This window comes from Podarcis muralis, chromosome 7 (genome assembly GCF_964188315.1).
Source record: "Podarcis muralis chromosome 7, rPodMur119.hap1.1, whole genome shotgun sequence".
Lineage (NCBI taxonomy): Eukaryota > Metazoa > Chordata > Lepidosauria > Squamata > Lacertidae > Podarcis > Podarcis muralis.
In genome coordinates this window covers 2,643,605-2,660,877 of record NC_135661.1, presented here as the reverse complement: position 1 = coordinate 2,660,877, position 17,273 = coordinate 2,643,605, and the positions used below count along the sequence as shown (strand labels likewise).

At 46.9% G+C, this 17,273-nt stretch overlaps 1 protein-coding gene across 2 annotated transcripts in view; it reads right to left on the bottom strand.

The window, feature by feature from the left end:
- The window catches only part of LOC114590435 (methylenetetrahydrofolate reductase (NADPH)-like), a 139,745-nt gene extending 134,012 nt beyond the window's left edge, over nt 1-5,733 (bottom strand). The window contains exon 1 of one of the 2 annotated variants that reach the window (XM_077931012.1): nt 5,520-5,733. In XM_077931012.1, coding sequence (XP_077787138.1) covers nt 5,520-5,651 — 132 coding nt within the window. In that variant the 5' untranslated portion in view covers nt 5,652-5,733. The remainder of the gene's footprint in view (nt 1-5,519) is intronic. The other variant, XM_077931011.1, reaches the window with a different exon arrangement.
- Between the last annotated feature and the right edge of the window lie 11,540 nt (nt 5,734-17,273).

The following is a 17,273-nucleotide window of genomic DNA, read 5'->3' as shown; positions in this document are numbered from 1 at the left end:
GGGAGGAAGCTGGTAGCAGCGGCCGTGGAGAGGCCATGGAGAGGCAACAGGATGCCCTCTCACAGCCGCCGCAGCCGCCATGGCTTGGGACAAGGGCCAGCTCATACTATTCCCCGATCTCGGCACTGGCAGCGGAATTAGGGACAGTCCAGGATCAAATCAGAAGCTGGGATGGCTTTCATAATTCCAGAACTGTCATTGGAGACAAGGGACACTTGGGGAGTATGCCTAGAAGAGCACAGGAATCATAGAGTTGGAAGGGATCCTGAGGGTCATCTAGTCCAACCCCTTGCAACGCAGGAATCTTTTGCCCCCAAAAGGGACTTGAACCCGCAACCCTGAGATTAAGTGTTTCCCTGAGTGAGCTAGGGGCATAGAATTGGACTTCCCCTCCTTAATCAGCATGAAACGGACAGGCTTTGCTCTCTTGGTTAACAACCCAGGGAGTGGCAGGATCAGCCCCACAGGAGCCCCCCAGCAACACAGCCCCAAGGCGCATGTGAGCTCCTGCCCCTCAGCTTCCCGTTGCACCTGGAGGTCTTCCTCGGCCAGGGCCACTGCCTGGGAGCAGCTCTCAGGCCCGGCCTCCCTGACCCAGCCCTGGACCTCGGGCGGCAGGATAGCCAGGAACTGCTCCAGGATCAGCAGCTCCAGAATCTGCTCCTTGGTGTGCCGGTCCACTTTTAACCACCCACGGCAGAGCTCCTGGAGGCGGCCATAGGCCTCGCCCCTCGGCCTCCTGGTAGCAGAAGCGGCGGAAGTGCTGCTGCTGCCGCTGCTTCTCCTGGGCGGTGGTGTCCCCGCGCAAGATGGCCGCCTTCACTTTCCCATAATCCTCTCTGTCGCTGGCCTCCAGGCTGCCAAAGGCCCACTCGGCCCCTCCTCGGAGGGCTGGCAGCAGCCTGGCCGCCCACTCTCCCTTGGGCCACTGGCAGGCCTCGGCCACCCGCTCAAAGGAGGCCAGAAAGCCCTTGGCATCGTCCCATGGGATGCTTCTGGCAAACCAGAGCAGCGCACGGAAACGCCGTTTACCTTCCCGCCGGAACGGTACCTTTTTATCTACTTGCACTTTGTCATGCTTTCGATCTGCTAGGTTGGCAGGAGCAGGGACCGAGCAACGGGAGCTCACCCCATAATGAGGATTTGAACCGCCGACCTTCTGATCGGCAAGTCCTAGGCTCTGTGGTTTAACCCACAGCGCCACCCGCGTCCCTCCGGAGACCTGTTGTCTTGGGCTAAAAAAACATTGGTTCCAGTCTTGCCCTCCAAAACAGGAGAGAACAAGTTTGTTCCATCTTTCACATGACCACTATGGGCAGCTTACAGAATAACTAAAAATATAATAAAAAACAAAACCAAACCAAACATCAAGCTTTAAAAACCTCCCTACACAGGCCTGCCTTCAGGTGTCTTCTAAAAGCTGTGTAATTCTTTTATCTCCTTGACAGCTGAAGGAAGGCCATTCCACAGGGAGGGCGCCACTACCGAGAAGGCCCTCTGCTTGGTTTTTGAAATTTATTTTTCAAAATTTGAAATTGGCTATCTTGCCTCTTCTTGGCCTCCTCTTTTCAAGGTTAAACCTAGCCAGCTCCTTCAACCGTTCCTCATAAGGTTTAGACCTTTGATCATGTTGGTTGTCATCCCTCGGGGGTGAAGATAAAATTAGGATAGAGGATCTTGTGGATTTCCACACACACACACACACACATACACACACTTCTTTTTCGTCTTCTCTTCTTTTTCTACTTCTTTATTTCCTTCTTTTCCTTATTCTTGCTTCTTCCCTAGGTCTTTGGATTAGTTTGGCTTTCATTGAGTTTTATGCTGAAAACCCTTAATAGAAACCGATATGAAGAAATGAAAACACAAAAAAATATATATTTACAAATAAAGCTGTATTCAATGTATGAAAGGATATATGATTTTTGACATGACTGAGAATCGCATAGCCAGGGACGGAGAACTTTAAAGCGTTAAGATCAGAAGGAGGAAAATATGAAAGCAACGAGAAGAGGCAGGAAGAAAATTTGGAGATATGCTTCAGAGGTCCAGACTATAGGGAGCCTGTAAAAATTAATAACTACAATTTGGTTGTTTTGTGTTTAGTTTATTATTTTTAATTGGATTATGATTCGGGTATCTTGATTGGCTATTTTTATTGGAAAATCAATAACAATGATTAAAAAGAAAAGAAAAAATGAAGACACAATTTCATACCGGCGGTGGCTAGACAGGGGAGGAAGGCTAATTGTGTTGGATCTGGAATTATCATATTTATTTATTCTTTTGTTCCCCGCCCATGTGGCTGACCACTTCTCGGTCCCTGCTCCTGCCAACCGAGTAGTTCAAAAGCACATCAAAGTGCAAGTAGATAAATAGGTACCGCTCCGGCAGGAAGGTAAACGGCGTTTCTGTGCGCTGCTCTGGTTCGCCAGAAGCGGCTTAGTCCTGCTGGCCACATGACCCAGAAGCTGTACGCCGGCTCCCTCGGCCAATAAAGCGAGATGAGTGCCGCAACCCCAGAGTCAGTCACGACTGGACCTAATGGTCAGGGGTCCCTTTACCTTTAAGGCAGCTTCCAACAAAGAGAGAAATTGTAAAAGGACTAAGTGTGGGGTGATTCATATTTCTGCTAACAACACTGCTCTCCCCATGCGGTCCCCACCCTCCCAAAAGGGTATCGTGGAGTTGGGAAGAGTTTCAGGAAACACCAGCCAAAGTCGGAACGTCTCCCACATGCGGAGAGGTTTCAACATTTGGGGATTTTTTTGGTTTAGAGGGAAATGTGAGAAAGAGGCAACGAGGCAGAACTTTATAAAATTATGCGCGGTCCATCTTATGGGCTGCTTGTCACATTTATTTTATTTTTAGGAGGGAAAACTAATGCGTGGCACGGAAAAGGAAACGCAAGCCGTGGGGAGCACTGATAACGTGCTTCTCGCGCTCCCATAATGCCAGACATCCAATGAAGCCGAACGTTGGACCAAAGAAAAGTATTTCACAGTTAAACTGTGGAACTCACTGCCACAAGAAGCACCAACAGCCACTGATTTTAAAAAAGACAAATTCATGGAGGAGAGGGTTATCGAGTGATGATGAGGATGATAATTTTTTTTTATTTGTACCCCACCCATCTGTCTGAAGGCAGTATTTACCGTATTTTCGCTCCATAAGACGCACCTAGTTTTTAGAGGAGGAAAACGGGGGGGGGGGGGATTCTGAACGAAACAGTGGATGTATGATTTTGGTGGTTCATGCTGTGGCCACAGACATGTGATTTGACAGTGAGTTTGCAGTAGCCCAATGCAAAAATCCTTCCTGGAGCTGCATGCTCCCCCATTGCTCTACCTGGACACTTAGGTCCTTTTGGTGGTTACCTCACTGCGAGGGATGTAACGGGCGCCACGTTTGCAATATGCAGCTGGGAGAAAGCACCTTTGCGTGCCCGCATTGCAGTTTGCTCTGTGCGTTGCAGAGCACGGCGCTGCATGGGCTGCAATTGCATTGCATTGCGTGAGAGATTTGCAGTTGCATTGCACGAAGGGTGTGTGCATTGCATGGAGGGTGTGTGTGCATTGCACGGAGTGTGTAGTTGCATTGCACAAAGCGTGTTGTTTTATTTCACAAAGTGTGTTGTTGTATTGCACAAAGTGTGTTGTTGCATTGTACGAAGTGGGTTGCTGCATTGCATGAAGTGGGTTGTTGCATTGTACGGAAGGTGTGGTTGCATTGCACGGAGTGTGTAGTTGCATTGCACGGAGGGTGTGTGCATTGCACGGAGGGTGAGGGCATTGCATGGAGGGTGTAGTTGCATTGCACAGAGTGTGTTTTTTGCATTGCACAGTGTGTGTGTGCATTGCACGGAGTATGTAGTTGCATTGAACGGAGGGTGTGTGCAGTGCACGGAGTGTGTAGTTGCATTGCATGGAATGTAGTTGCATTGCATGGAGTGTGTTTTGCATTGCACGGAGTGTGTAGTTGCATTGAACGGAGGGTGTAGTTGCATTGAACGGAGTGTGTAGTTGCATTGCACAGAGTGTGTAGTTGCATTGCACAGAGCGTGTTTTTTGAATTGCACGGAGTGTGTAGTTGCATTGCATGGAGAGTGTGTGCACTGCACGGAGTGTGTTTTTTGCATTGCAGAGTGTGTGTCTGAAAAGGAAGCTGGCTCGGCGGCAGCTTTGTCGGGACTTCTTTAGGGGTTCTGGCCAGCGTCGGCCCTGTAAATTTACATATCATGATGGCAGCACAAGATGCCCCCTGCCCAAGCGGGGGCTGGAAGCTGGCAAGCAATAGCTCAATACCTTTTGCCCATATTCCCATTTTATTTAGGGATCCAGTTGGATATCGTTGCTAAAACATACCACTTGCCTATGGAGAAGCTGTCTGCCTTGAAGGAAGTTATTTTGTAATACTTCCTCTGTAGCAAGTGATGCTTCATCAGATCCGATCTTGCTGGGTCACTTAATTAATCTTCCCACTAGGCCAGGCTGCCTGCGGCCTGAGGTCCCCTTACCTTTGTGTACGCCTACCAAGTATGGAGAATTGCTTGGGCCAAGTTACAGCTACAGATCAACTTTTCAAGCTAAAGGACGAGGGGACGAGCCACAGCCCAGTGGCAGAACACCTGCCTGGCATGCAGAAGGCCTCGGGGACCAGGTTGAACCCTCCGCATTTCCAGGTCTGCCTGGGAGAGAGTCTGGTCTGAAACGTCAGAGAGCTGCTACCAGTCCGTATGGATGAGACCGAGCTGGACAGAGCAATGGCTTGACTAAGCAGAACACAGTTTCCTATGTTCCTGTGTCTAAAGAGAAGGGTTGAAAGGACCTGTTGATGGCATTTTACCATTGCACTGTGGAGAGTGTATTATGGTCTGTGTGTGTGGTTTGGGAGCTGCACGGTCAGGCGAAAAACAATGCTGTCCAGGGTTGTAAAGACTGCGGGGAGAATAATTGGGTGCACTCTTCCCACCTTGGATCAATTCTATTCTTCCAGGTGCCATAAGAAAGCGGCAGAGATAGCGCAGGATAGTGCACACCCCGGAAATGATCTCTTTCAGCTTCTGCCTTCTGGAAGAAGGTACAGGGTTATAAAGACTAGGACTAGCTGCCTGAACACTTCCAAGTTTTCGGCGTTTGAGAACCAAGGTGTTTGAGAACCAAGGTACCACTCTATATGACTTCATGTTAAAAGACAACTAACTTCCTGTGTTCCTATCCCTACTGAGCGATGTATACCATTTTCTGAAACCGGACCCTGAACAGCACCCTATAAACATGTCAAACAAATCTACCTTCCTAATTTGCCATAGCACACGACTTGGAATCGCAGAACTGTGGAGTGGAAGGGACCCCAGAGGTCATCCAGCCTGACCCCTGGAAGTGCCTAAAGCTTTGCCACGAAAGGCAGTGTGGTTCTTCCTTTCACACAAAAATTGATCTTATGCAAGAGGACAGAACTGCTTGGACTGAGAGATGGAAGGGAAGGAGAGAAGAGCATAATGTCCCCAGCCATGTTACCTTTTGGAAGATGTAGCCTCCGTCGGGACCCCAGCCCACAATCGGGTCGGTGGAGGGCTTGCCGTTGATGTTCGGCTGGGAATTGATGGTCAGGATCCCTCTCCTGTTCACCTTGGCCAGCTCTTCTTTCATAAGGTTGGTCTCGGGCGCCAGAGGATCATCGTTCCAAGGCAGGCAGGTCACTTATGGGGGGGGGGGGAGAGAAAAACTATCAATATTTTGGAAAAGGGAGAGGGCAGGTTGGGTGTGCATACAAATACACAGCTTTCTCCCATGTTTCCAAATCCCCTTAAATTTTAAAATTCCTTCCCCCTGTTATACCTCAAGCAGACACACACATGTGTTAACCACAACAATAATTTATTTGTACAGTGATACCTCAGGTTAAGTACTTAATTCGTTCTGGAGGTCCGTTCTTAACCTGAAACTGTTCTTAACCTGAGGTACCACTTTAGCTAATGGGGACTCCCGCTGCCTCCGTGCGATTTCTGTTCTCATCCTGAAGCAAAGTTCTTAACCCGAGGTACTATTTCTGGGTTAGCGGAGTCTGTAACCTGAAGCGTCCGTAACCTGAAGCGTCTGTAACCCGAGGTACCACTGTACTCTGCCCATCTGACTGTGTTGCCCCAGCCACTCTGAGCAGCTTCCAACATATATTAAAAGCATTATTATTATTTATTGAATTTATATACCGCCCTATACCCAGGGGTCTCAGGGCGATTCACAGAAAAAAATCAAGATATAAAACCACAAAATCAAAAATAAAAACAACCACCCAATAGTCCTCCCCTCCAAAAAACAAAAACCCCACACCTTTTAAAAGGGCATAGGATGTAAATCAAATCAACCAAAGGCTTGGTTTAAAAGGAACTTTTTTGCCTGGCACCTAAAGGTGTGTAATGAAGGCGCCAGGCAAACTTCCCTGGGGAGAGCATTCCATAGACGGGGAGCCACTGCAGAGAAGGCCCTGTTCTCGTGTTGCCACCCTCTGGACCTCTCGAGGAGGAGGCACACAAAAGAGGACAAAATAAAACATTAAAAAGCTTCTCCATACGGGGCTGCCTTCAGGTGTCTAGTTACTCATCTCCTTGACATTTTCAAAGTTCCTTCAAGCACCTTTTACTGTGGGGCTGCAGTTCAGCAGTAGAGAAGGGCCTGCTCAGCATCCATAAGGGCCCTGGGTTCAATTCCTGGCATCTCCAGGTAGGGCTGGGACTAGGAGAGCCATTGCTGCCAGTCAGTGTAGGCAATACTGAGCTAGATGGGACCAAAGTTCAGACTTGGTATAAAGCAGTTGGTTCCTACAAATCACAGCCGAGGAGCAGAAAGCAATGCCTGAAACAAGACCATCCAAGTGTCCCTATTTTCCAGGGGCATTTATGGATCTACAGAAGCCGCCCTGGTTTCTGATTTGATTCCAGAATGTCCCCCTTTTAGAGAGTCCCTATTTTCATCAGAAGAAGGCTGATTACTGAAGAACTGATGCTTTTGAATTATGGTGCTGGAGGAGACTCTTGAGAGTCCCATGGACTGCAAGAAGCTCAAACGCATCCTTTCTGAAGGAAATCAGCCCTGAGTACTCACTGGAAGGACAGATCCTGAAGCTGAGGCTCCAGTACTTTGGCCACCTCATGAGAAGAGAAGACTCCCTGGAGAAGACCAATGCTGGGAAAGATGGAGGGCACAAGGAGAAGGGGCGACAGAGGATGGTTGGATAGTGTTTTCGAGGTTACCAGCATGAGTTTGACCAAACTGCGGGAGGTAGTGGAGGACAGAGGTGCCTGGCGTGCTCTGGTCCATGGGGTCACGAAGAGTCAGACATGACTAAACAACAAAGGCAATATATAATGAATTGAAAAAGATGTTAAGATATACTTTTGTTAAGAAACCAGAAGCTTTTCTTTTAGGGATTACAGGAAAAGAAATAAGAAGAAAAGACTGTAAACTTTTCCAGTACGCAGTCACAGCAGCAAGAATTTTAATGGCCCAAAAATGGAAACAAGAGGAAATACCGACAATTCAAGAATGGAGAATGAAATTAACAGACTACTCGGAACTTGATAAACTGACCGGGAAAATAAGATATACCCGAAACCAAAAGTTCATCGAAGATTGGGGGAAATTCGTAGAATATCTGGAAAATATATGTGAGGTGCAAACAACGCTAGTGGGGTTTCAAGAGGTATTGTTTAAAGGAAATAAAAAAATGAGGGAAGATAAATGGCAATATAATGAAAGAAATGTGTATTGAATGGTAAAAATGGATGATTACCAGAGAAGCCGAAGGAAGTCAAAATTTGAATTTTGTTAAAATTAGATATAATTTGTAAGAGTGTGATATACTGAAAATTAATAAAAATTATTTAAAACAACAACAACAACAACAAAATTTTCATCAGAGAAATGTTGGAGGGTATGGAGTTATGCGACCCTCTCCCCCAAGCCAAGGAGATAAGTAACTACGCGACCTTTGGAAGACATCCGAAGGCAGCCCTGTAGAGGGAAGTTTTTAAAATATTTTATCAGTTCAAGTTTAAAACTGATGGAATATGCGCAGCTTGCGGACCTAACGTATAGAATAAGAGAACAAGAAAAACACACATTTAAAGAAGATTGGAAAATGTTTATTGAATATATGGGGGCGGTGGGATTGTGTACACTTGAAAACGTTGACAGCATTAAAATAAATTCAACAGTGTAAATAAGTTTTGAGGGATGTAATACAGTGGTACCTCAGGTTACAGACGCTTCAGGTTACATACACTTCAGGTTACAGACTCCGCTAACCCAGAAATAGTACCTCGGGTTAAGAACTTTGCTTCAGGATGAGAACAGAAATTGTGCAGCAGTGGCGCGGCAGCAGCAGGAGGCCCCATTAGCTAAATTGGTGCTTCAGGTTGAGAACAGTTTCAGGTTAAGAACGGACCTCCAGAACAAATTAAGTACTTAATTTGGTACAGGTACCACTGTTAAAGCCATGGTTTTCCCAGTAGTGATGTATGGAAGTGAGAGCTGGACCATAAAGAAGGCTGATCGCCGAAGAATTGATGCTTTTGAATTATGGTGCTGGAGAAGACTCTTGAGAGTCCCATGGACTGCAAGAAGATCAAACGCATCCATTCTTAAGGAAATCAGCCCTGAGTGCTCACTGGAAGGACAGATCCTGAAGGTGAGGCTCCAGTACTTTGGCCACCTCATGAGAAGAGAAGACTCCCTGGAGAAGACCAATGCTGGGAAAGATGGAGGGCACAAGGAGAAGGGGCGACAGAGGATGGTTGGATAGTGTTTTCGAGGTTACCAGCATGAGTTTGACCAAACTGCGGGAGGTAGTGGAGGACAGAGGTGCCTGGCGTGCTCTGGTCCATGGGGTCACAAAGAGTCGGACACGACTAAACGACTAAACAACAACAAACCACTGTAATGGAATACTGAATGGTATAGTTTATGTAAAATATGTAGGGATTTATGTTGTGCAAAATGAACCATGGAAAGGGAAGAAGGAAAGCCATTGATATTTTAAGGTTGTTTGAATGAATATTCTAAATTGTAAAGCGGAAAATTTAATAAAATTTACGTGTGTGTGTGTGTGTGTTTTATTATGTTTTTATTGATGTTGAAAGACACCCAGAATGGCTGAGGCAATCCAGTTAGATGGGTCTGGTATAACAACAACGGAATAGGACGCCCCCATTTTCACTGGAGAAATATTGGAGGGTATGTGAGACTTGTGTCAGGACTCCAGAGACCGGACGCCCACACTTGTTCACCCCCTATGTGGAGGTTCATGGGCCAGGGCCCTCCCTGAATCTCTCACCTTGTGCCCCTCCTTGTTGGGCTCTCCGGCGATGTAACACCTGAACACCTCGAAGACGCTTTCCTCGCTGGTCAGCTCCTCGCCCCACATCTTCAGCAGCTCGTCCCTGGGAGATTTGCTCTTCAGGTAGAAGAGGTAATAATCCTTCAGCTCCCCAAAGGCTGGGGAGGATGAGTTACCCCTGAGGGTTGCGGGAGAGAAGGCATGTTAGGGCAGGGCAGGAACAAGCCCCCTTACAGGCAAGATGGCCTCCCCCACATTCACCCATTTGACTGCTCCCATCAGCAGAACTGTTGCAGGGACCACAGAATCCCTGTTCTAAATTTATAAGAAGTCCATCTTTTCGTGTGGCAATACCCAAACTCTGGAACTTCCTGCCTATGGACATCAGGCAGCTGCCTTCACTGTACTCTGTGCTAGAAACATTCGTGAAGCCCACCCAGAGGTTTAGAAAACTGATGCATATTTCCATCTGTTTTTAGCTAGTTGTGAACTTGAGCTCTTGAAAGTATTACATTATCGCTGTTCTTACCGATAAATTTTATCGTTTTGCCTTTTTCACAAACCGCTTCGAGGCTCATTTGATTTTTTGATTTTTTACAGTCAAGTGGTGTATCCATTTCATGAAATAATGAATCGAACAAGGGAATGTGTAGTAAAGTTAGTACTTTCTTAGCAGCTTTTCTTTGGTCAAGTGGAAAATGAGGCCTTGTGGGAAACTAGTAAGAATTATGGGAACCGTCCTGTTGCTTTAACCCGTGAGCCTGTTGGCTCCAAGGGCGTGAGAGGATGACTATGGGAAAGGAAATTTCGGGCTAAATTGAAGGTTTACACCTGCGTTCAAAGTTATGAACATACCCTCTGTAATGTTATCTATCCTTAATTACTTGGGAATGTACATCTGCCTAAGCTCCACCAGTCTCCATCGGAAGGGAGGAAACACCTTGATCTGGGTTCTGAAGGCTTAATTGGCTCAGCTGCCACAAGTTAGAATTATTAGCCCACAAGCTGGTCATTGGAGGATTCAAAAATAATCCAGGGTTCTGACTGTGTTTGGGGGTTTCTGATTCCACGTGCGAATTATGGAGAAAAGATCTTGAGAATGGTTTGAAAGGCGCGCTCTGCAATTCGCAAAGAATCGCCCGGCTGCTGATGTCCACCAAAGCAGCCGTCTTTTCGTCCTTTTGTGCTTTTGCGTTGAAGATTTTCTGAGACCTTTGGATGCGGATTTCTGAAAGACTCTAACTATCCTATCTTTGCCTTATAGAAGAGAGTATATAGTCAGCTATCATTTACAACGTTCTTATTTTTCTGTACTTGTAATTTACCAAAAGATGTGCCTGCTTTTTAGCATGTTCTTTACGTTTTAAAATAAATTTTTAAGAAAGAAACGTTCTCTTGTATTGTGTGTGCCTATCCGGGGGAATAGCTAATTCCAACGCCTAGACTTCTTGGTTACGCTCTACCAAAGGATTCCTGCCTGCAAGCTTGTGGAAGCAACTTGTAGTTTGGGGTTAGCCAGGAACAAAGGAGCACAGCTGACTCCCTTGAGCTGTGGCTTCTGGTAACCCTGGGTCGAGGGAGTGGTGGCAGCTCTACCAGTTCTATTTTGTCCTGTTTCTGAAAAGTAAATGGGTTTGCCAGCCTTGCTCAAGAAACCTGATCTGGCCGGAGAGCAAAGACAGGTGAGGGAGGGGCAAGTGGCTGGGCGCCCATTTACTACAGAACGAAACAAGGAAATCTGCCCAGAAAGTATAGGGTCTTTTCTGGACAATCCTATGGGTTTCAGTCAACTAGGTTTTACTTAGGGTAGCCCCGCTGAAATTAACAGGCCCAAGAGATAAGTCATTCCATTAACCTATCAGTAGAGGGAAATTCCCAGGTGTCAAAAAAGACTATTTATGCAGGCTACTACTGCAGCCCATGTCTTGTTAGCCCAAAAATGGAAAACAAACGAGGTCCCAACCAAAGAAGAATGGCAACTTAAACTGATGAAATATGCGCAACTTGCAGATTTAACATCTAGAATAAGAGAACAAGAAGAACATACATTTAGAGAAGACTGTAAAACGTTTACTGAATATATGGGTGAAAATTGTGTTCATTTAAAAATGCTGACAGCATTAAGATAAATTCAGCAGGGTAAATAAGTTTTGATGGATGTAACAATGGTTTCCTGAATGGTTTAGTTCATGTAAAATACGCAGGGCGTATGGTATGCAAAATGAACCACGGAAAGAGAAGAAGGGATGTCACGGATTTAAGGTTGTTTAAAAGAATATTTTGAAATGTAAAATTTAATAAAAATTATATATAACTACCTCAACTGGTCTATAACCGTTGCATCTTTCTGGCATCTTCTGTTTTAATTCAGATAGGCCTCCCATCGCTTCCCAGTTCAACCAGATCTTTCCAGAGGGATACATCCACCTCCCCCCCCCCCCACTCACCAGCGGCCATTAGGAAACTCATCCCATTCCTGAGTTTGGTAGATGTAACTCTTCGGCCTGGAGGCCCAGAAAATGGGTCGGACATCTTCAACTCACTGTTTGGGGTGAGTACTGACCGCCCAGGGCAGGGAACGCCTTGCAGGGGAGGGAGAGAAAATTAAAACATAAATTTGCACCTATACTTGCGTGCTGCATCTTTTTAAACACTTCCTGGTAGCTTACACGTGTTTTGCTCCCCCTGAATTAAAAACTGAAGGGATGACTCATTTTTATACCCAGCAAGTGAGTCAGTGTGGTTGTAGTGGTTGGATTGGGATTTGGTAGGCCAAGTTTCAAATCGCCACTTGAACCCAGAAGTTCATAGGGGGACCTTGGGCTGGTCACTGTCTCTCAGCCTAGTCTACCTCGCAAGATTGTTGTGGGGATTAAATGTATGGGGGGAATATATATACAGTGGGATATATATACAGAAGTGAATAAATGAGGTTTACTTTTACAGCATGTAAGTAAGGAAGAATTAATTGCACCCTGATGTATGACTGTTGCTGTTTTTTAAATCATTTTTATTAATTTCCCAATAAAAACAGCCAATCAACATATCCGCATCATAATCTGATTAAAAACAATAAACTAAAATAAAAAAACGTCCAAATTGTAGTCTAAATTGTAATTATTCATTTTTCCGGGCTCCCCATAGTCTGGACCTCTAAAGCATATCTCCAAATCTTCGTTCCTGCCTCTTCTCGTTGTTTTCATGTTTTCCGCCTTCTGATCTTAACACTTTAAAGTTCTCCATCTCTGGTGATGTATGACTGTTTTGAGCATGCCTCATAACTGGGAGAAGCTAAGCTCTGGGGAGAACAGTGGCAAGCACAGAGACAGAAGAATTAACCTCCCATCCATGGAGATTGCCTGTTCTGTCTTTGTGTTGGGAGAGACTGAACGTTCCAGAGAATTACACCTTCCTAGCACAGGCTGACTGGAGGAGGCCAGTGGAGTCTGCTGGTCAAAGCAATCTCTCGCTGAGACAACTTGTATGCCTGGCCCCACTTGCAGGAGAGCTGTCCGTGGTCCTTAACCCAAACCTTAGTCTGCTCTCCAAGGTGCTGTTGCCTGTCCAACCAGGAATTTCCTGCCTACCCTTGCTTGGGCCACCAAGCACCTGGTGGTAGAGAATCACCCTCTGTTCCTCTTCTGCCAGTCTGCTGGCTAGAAGGCCAATTTTTAAAAAAGATATTTCTAGCCTTCACATCCATGAAGGCTGCAGAGGATGGAGTTTCCCTTACCCGGCAGCCAGCATGGAAACAATTCCCACAAGCTCGTAAAGAATGTGGCAAGATGGATTCCTTTGGGTTCAACGAGGGGAAAGAAGATAAACAGATTCTAGCAAGGATGGGCAATGTTTAAAGAATTCTGGACGGTCAGACGGGGGGGGGGGGGGGCTTAGATATAATCCTTTTGAAATTCTGTTGAGAGCATATGAATATTGTTCTTAAAGATCATAAATATATAAATAAAAAGGGTCCACCCACTAAATAGCTCAGTTGGGTAGATTGTGGTGCTGATAATGCTAAGGTTGCAAGTTTGATCCCCATATGGGACAGCTGAATATTTCTGCATTGCAGGGGTTTGGATGCGGCCCAATCGCCTTCTAAATCCGGGCCGCAGATGCTCCGGGACTCAGCGTGTTTTTACATCAGTAGAATGTGTGCTTTTATTTAAAATGCATCTCTGGGTTATTTGTGGGGCATAGGAATTTGTTCATTTCCCCTCCAGAAAATATAGTCTGGCCCCCCACAAGGTCTGAGGGACGGTAGACCGGCCCACGGCTGAAAAGGTTTGCTGACCCCTGGACTAGATGATGCTCAGGGTCTCTTCAAACTGTACAATTCTGATTCCACTTGATACCTTTCCTTATCACTTTGCTGGCTTCTTTCCTCGCCCCCCCCTTTCCTCCCTCCCTCCCTCCATCCCTCTCCTTCACTTTTTTATTTCCCGTTTGCACATACTCTATTTCGGATTGTGACAGCAATTGTTCGTTAAACCTCCGTCATAACTTGATGCATCTTTGCAAAACTGTGCAATTATTGACCGGAATCTTGTTTGTTTCCATTCCTGCACTTGCATTGTTTACAGCAACACACAAAAAAGTTGGTTTTCCTTTTTTTAAAAAAAAAGATGTTGCAAGCTACCGTATTTTTTGCTCTATATGACGCACCTTTTCCTTCCTAAAAAGTAAGGGGAAATGTGTGTTCGTCTTATGGAGCGAATGCAGGCTGCGCAGCTATCCCAGAAGCCAGAACAGCGAGAGGGATCACTGCGCAGTGCTCCCTCTCGCTGTTTTAGCTTCTGGCTTAGTCACGCTCTGTCCCTTCCACCACCTCCTGGAAAAGCCCCCAAGAGCCACGGTCCCTTTAAAGAGCTGCGCGGAGCATGTGTGCGGCTCTTGGGGGCTTTTCCCAGAGGAGGGAGAAGGGCAACACGTCTCCCTCCTCGGGGAAAAGCCTGCAAGCACTGCACACACGCTCTGTGGGGTTTTGCTGCTGAGCCATCTGAGTCAGTTTCAGATTCACAACTTTCATCAGTGGGTGTGGGGTTTTGCTGCTGTTTATCCTCAGTCTCTTCACACGCTCCACGCGGCTTGTGAAAGGGAGGTTTTCCCACCCACCCACCCTTTAAGGTTCCCCTTCTGACCTCGCTATGGACCTCGGCTGGTCGCCTTTAAGGGGCCTGGTAGGAATTTTTTCCACTTGGCAAATTGGCACCGGCCATTGGGGTTTTCGCCTACCTCATAGCAAATCGTCACAACTCCTTTGGTTTTGGCGGTTAGGCATTGGTAGGGGTATTGTTATGTAGATGTGTTGGGGGGGAGGAACGCCATCACCTCCCCCAAATATTGAAGGGTAGTCTAGTAAAGGATTCCGGGGGCGTGGCCTCGTCCGAAGCCTATGGAGGCCAGGGCCTAAAGTGCGCCCCCGAGCGGTGACCCCGGGGGAGTCCCTAGTCGATGTGCATCAGCAGGGCTCCCCCTGCTGGTGTTAACCCTTCCAGGTCTTCAAGCAAGCAGGCCGAAGCCGGATAGTTGGATAGGACCAATGCCTAAGCCAATACCGCTCATCACCTGTAACCGATAAAGTTGCGGGCAATTTTAGCCCATTAACCTAAAATAATGGTGTCATGTGTCTTTATTTCTACTGGTGGGAGGCAGGAACTCGCCACGCAAACGCCGGCACCCTTGGCCTGAAAAGCAAGATGCATGCCGCAACCCCATAGTCACTTTTGGCTGGACTTAACTGTCCAGGGGTCCTTTACCTTTTTACCCGTTTTTGTCAACAACTCCCATCCACTCCAGCCAGCACGGCCAATGGTCAGGAGCAACAGGAGCAGTCAGCTCAGCAGCCATTGCATCAGGCAAAGGAAGAGAGTTGGAACTAGAGGGTTGCTCTATTAATATGGCTAAAAAGACCAGCAATTTTACTCTGATTTTTTATTCCTTGCAACCATTGACATTCTGGCTCCGGCAAGTAACCAGTGCTTTTCTTCAAGGCTAGGGAAAAAGGTGCTAGTACTGCGTACCCTTGAATACCGCCCCCCCCCCCGAAAAAGCACTGACTGTAACTAAGAATTAGAGCCTGGACCTGCTTTCACCTCCTCTTCCCTCCCACTCCCCTTTCCTTTTGTGTCATGTCTCATAGGCCACACCCATATATTTAAAAGCATGTTGCTTGCTTCAAAGGATTCTGGGAACTGTAGTTCACCCCTCACAGTTCTCAGCACCCTTAAACAAAGTGCAGTTCCCAGGATCCTTTGGGGGAGGGAAATGGGATTTAAATCATGTCTGGTTTGGATGTGACCTTAGATTGCAAGGGTGGGACATTTGTAAGCCTTTTGTCCACGTGCACACCCAGTGAGACTCTCAGGCTCGCTGACCTTGCTTGGATCAAGTGCACAGCCACTCTCCAAAATGGACTCCCGCCAAGAACAACAGCAGCCTCTGAGCCTCCGCTCTACAGCTATGCAAACAGAGACACCGCTTGGGCTCTCAGTAACTGCACATACAAAGCCAACTAAGGTGTGCATTCAAAGGTGCCCTCCTGCTCCAACCAGAGCCCAGCCCAGACCTGCGGATGCCAGACCTGGCTTGCCAATCAGAGGCCGGCCCTGGCACTCCCTCCAATCTCTGCCCGCTGCTCCAATGGGCAGTGGAGATCCAGCCCTCTAGAGACACCCTTCTGTTTGTCAAGCATAAACGCTCCCTTTGGTTGTCTGGTCTGAATGCCCTGTTGTTTGTACAAGGGCCGTTGTGCAAAATGTTTTACGTTCCGAGAGCAGAGCCATATATTCCCTGCTGACCCCCTCAAAAGGAATCAAAATGAGGGACCCTCCTCCTTTTTACAGTAAAGACACTGCCACCGAAAAGGTACTTTTGTTATGCGTAAGAACCGCACAGGATCTCCCTTCTCTTCATACTTAAGAGAAGAGGAAAGGAAAGTTCTGCCAGCCTGACAAACCCATCCGTGGAGAACCTATACGGACTGTTTTAAGACCATGTAAAACGACATTTGCCTGGCACCTGCTTCGTATAATATAGGCAGGTGGTCAGAAAACTGTTTTATTTTCTCAGGTTTTAATCAACACATTGTGGCTCTGGAACTGAAATTGCTAAACTATGTATCACTTTGTGCTGTATTCTTGGTTTTATTGAATTTGTATGTAGCCATTTTACGGCATTTTTAATAAAAAAGGGAGGGAGGGGAGGGAAGGAAGGAAGGAAGGAAGGAAGGAAGGAAGGAAGGAAGGAAGGAAGGAAGGAAGGAAGGAAGGAAACCATCACACAGCCACAAAACCGGCAAGGAACTTTGCGGCACCCAAAAGGCTAACTTGGGGTGGGGAACCTCAGGCTCCCAGAGAACAAATATGGCCCCTGCACCTCTCTGCCTGGCCCTCAAACTCTCTGCAGACCACACCCATCACTGGCCTTCCTTGCTTCTCCACACACCGTTTTTTCCTTGACCTGACTGGAATGTTGTCTTTGAACCCCAATACAGTGGTACCTCTAGTTATGAACTTAATTTGTTCCGGAGGTCTGTTCTTAACCTGAAACTGTTCTTAACTAGAGGCGCTGCGCCACCGGCACATGATTTCCGTTCTCATCCTGAGGCAACGTTCTCAACTTGAGGTAACTCTTCCAGGTTGGCGGAGTTTGTAACCTGAAGCGTTTGTAACCTGAGGCGTTTGTAACTTGAGGTACAACTGTAATGCATTTTGCTCATCTGGATGGGGGTGGCGGCGTGTAAGCATGCAAAAATCGGCCTACTCCAGCATCCTGTTCTCACAGCGGCCACCCAGAAGCCCCAATAGGAAGCCCACAAGCAGGACTTGAGTTCGAGAGCCCTCTCCCCTCCTGAAGTTTCCAGCAACTGGGATGCAGACGACTTACTGCCTCCAGCTGTGGAGGCAGAGCAAAGCGATTGTTGCTAGCAGCAAAGA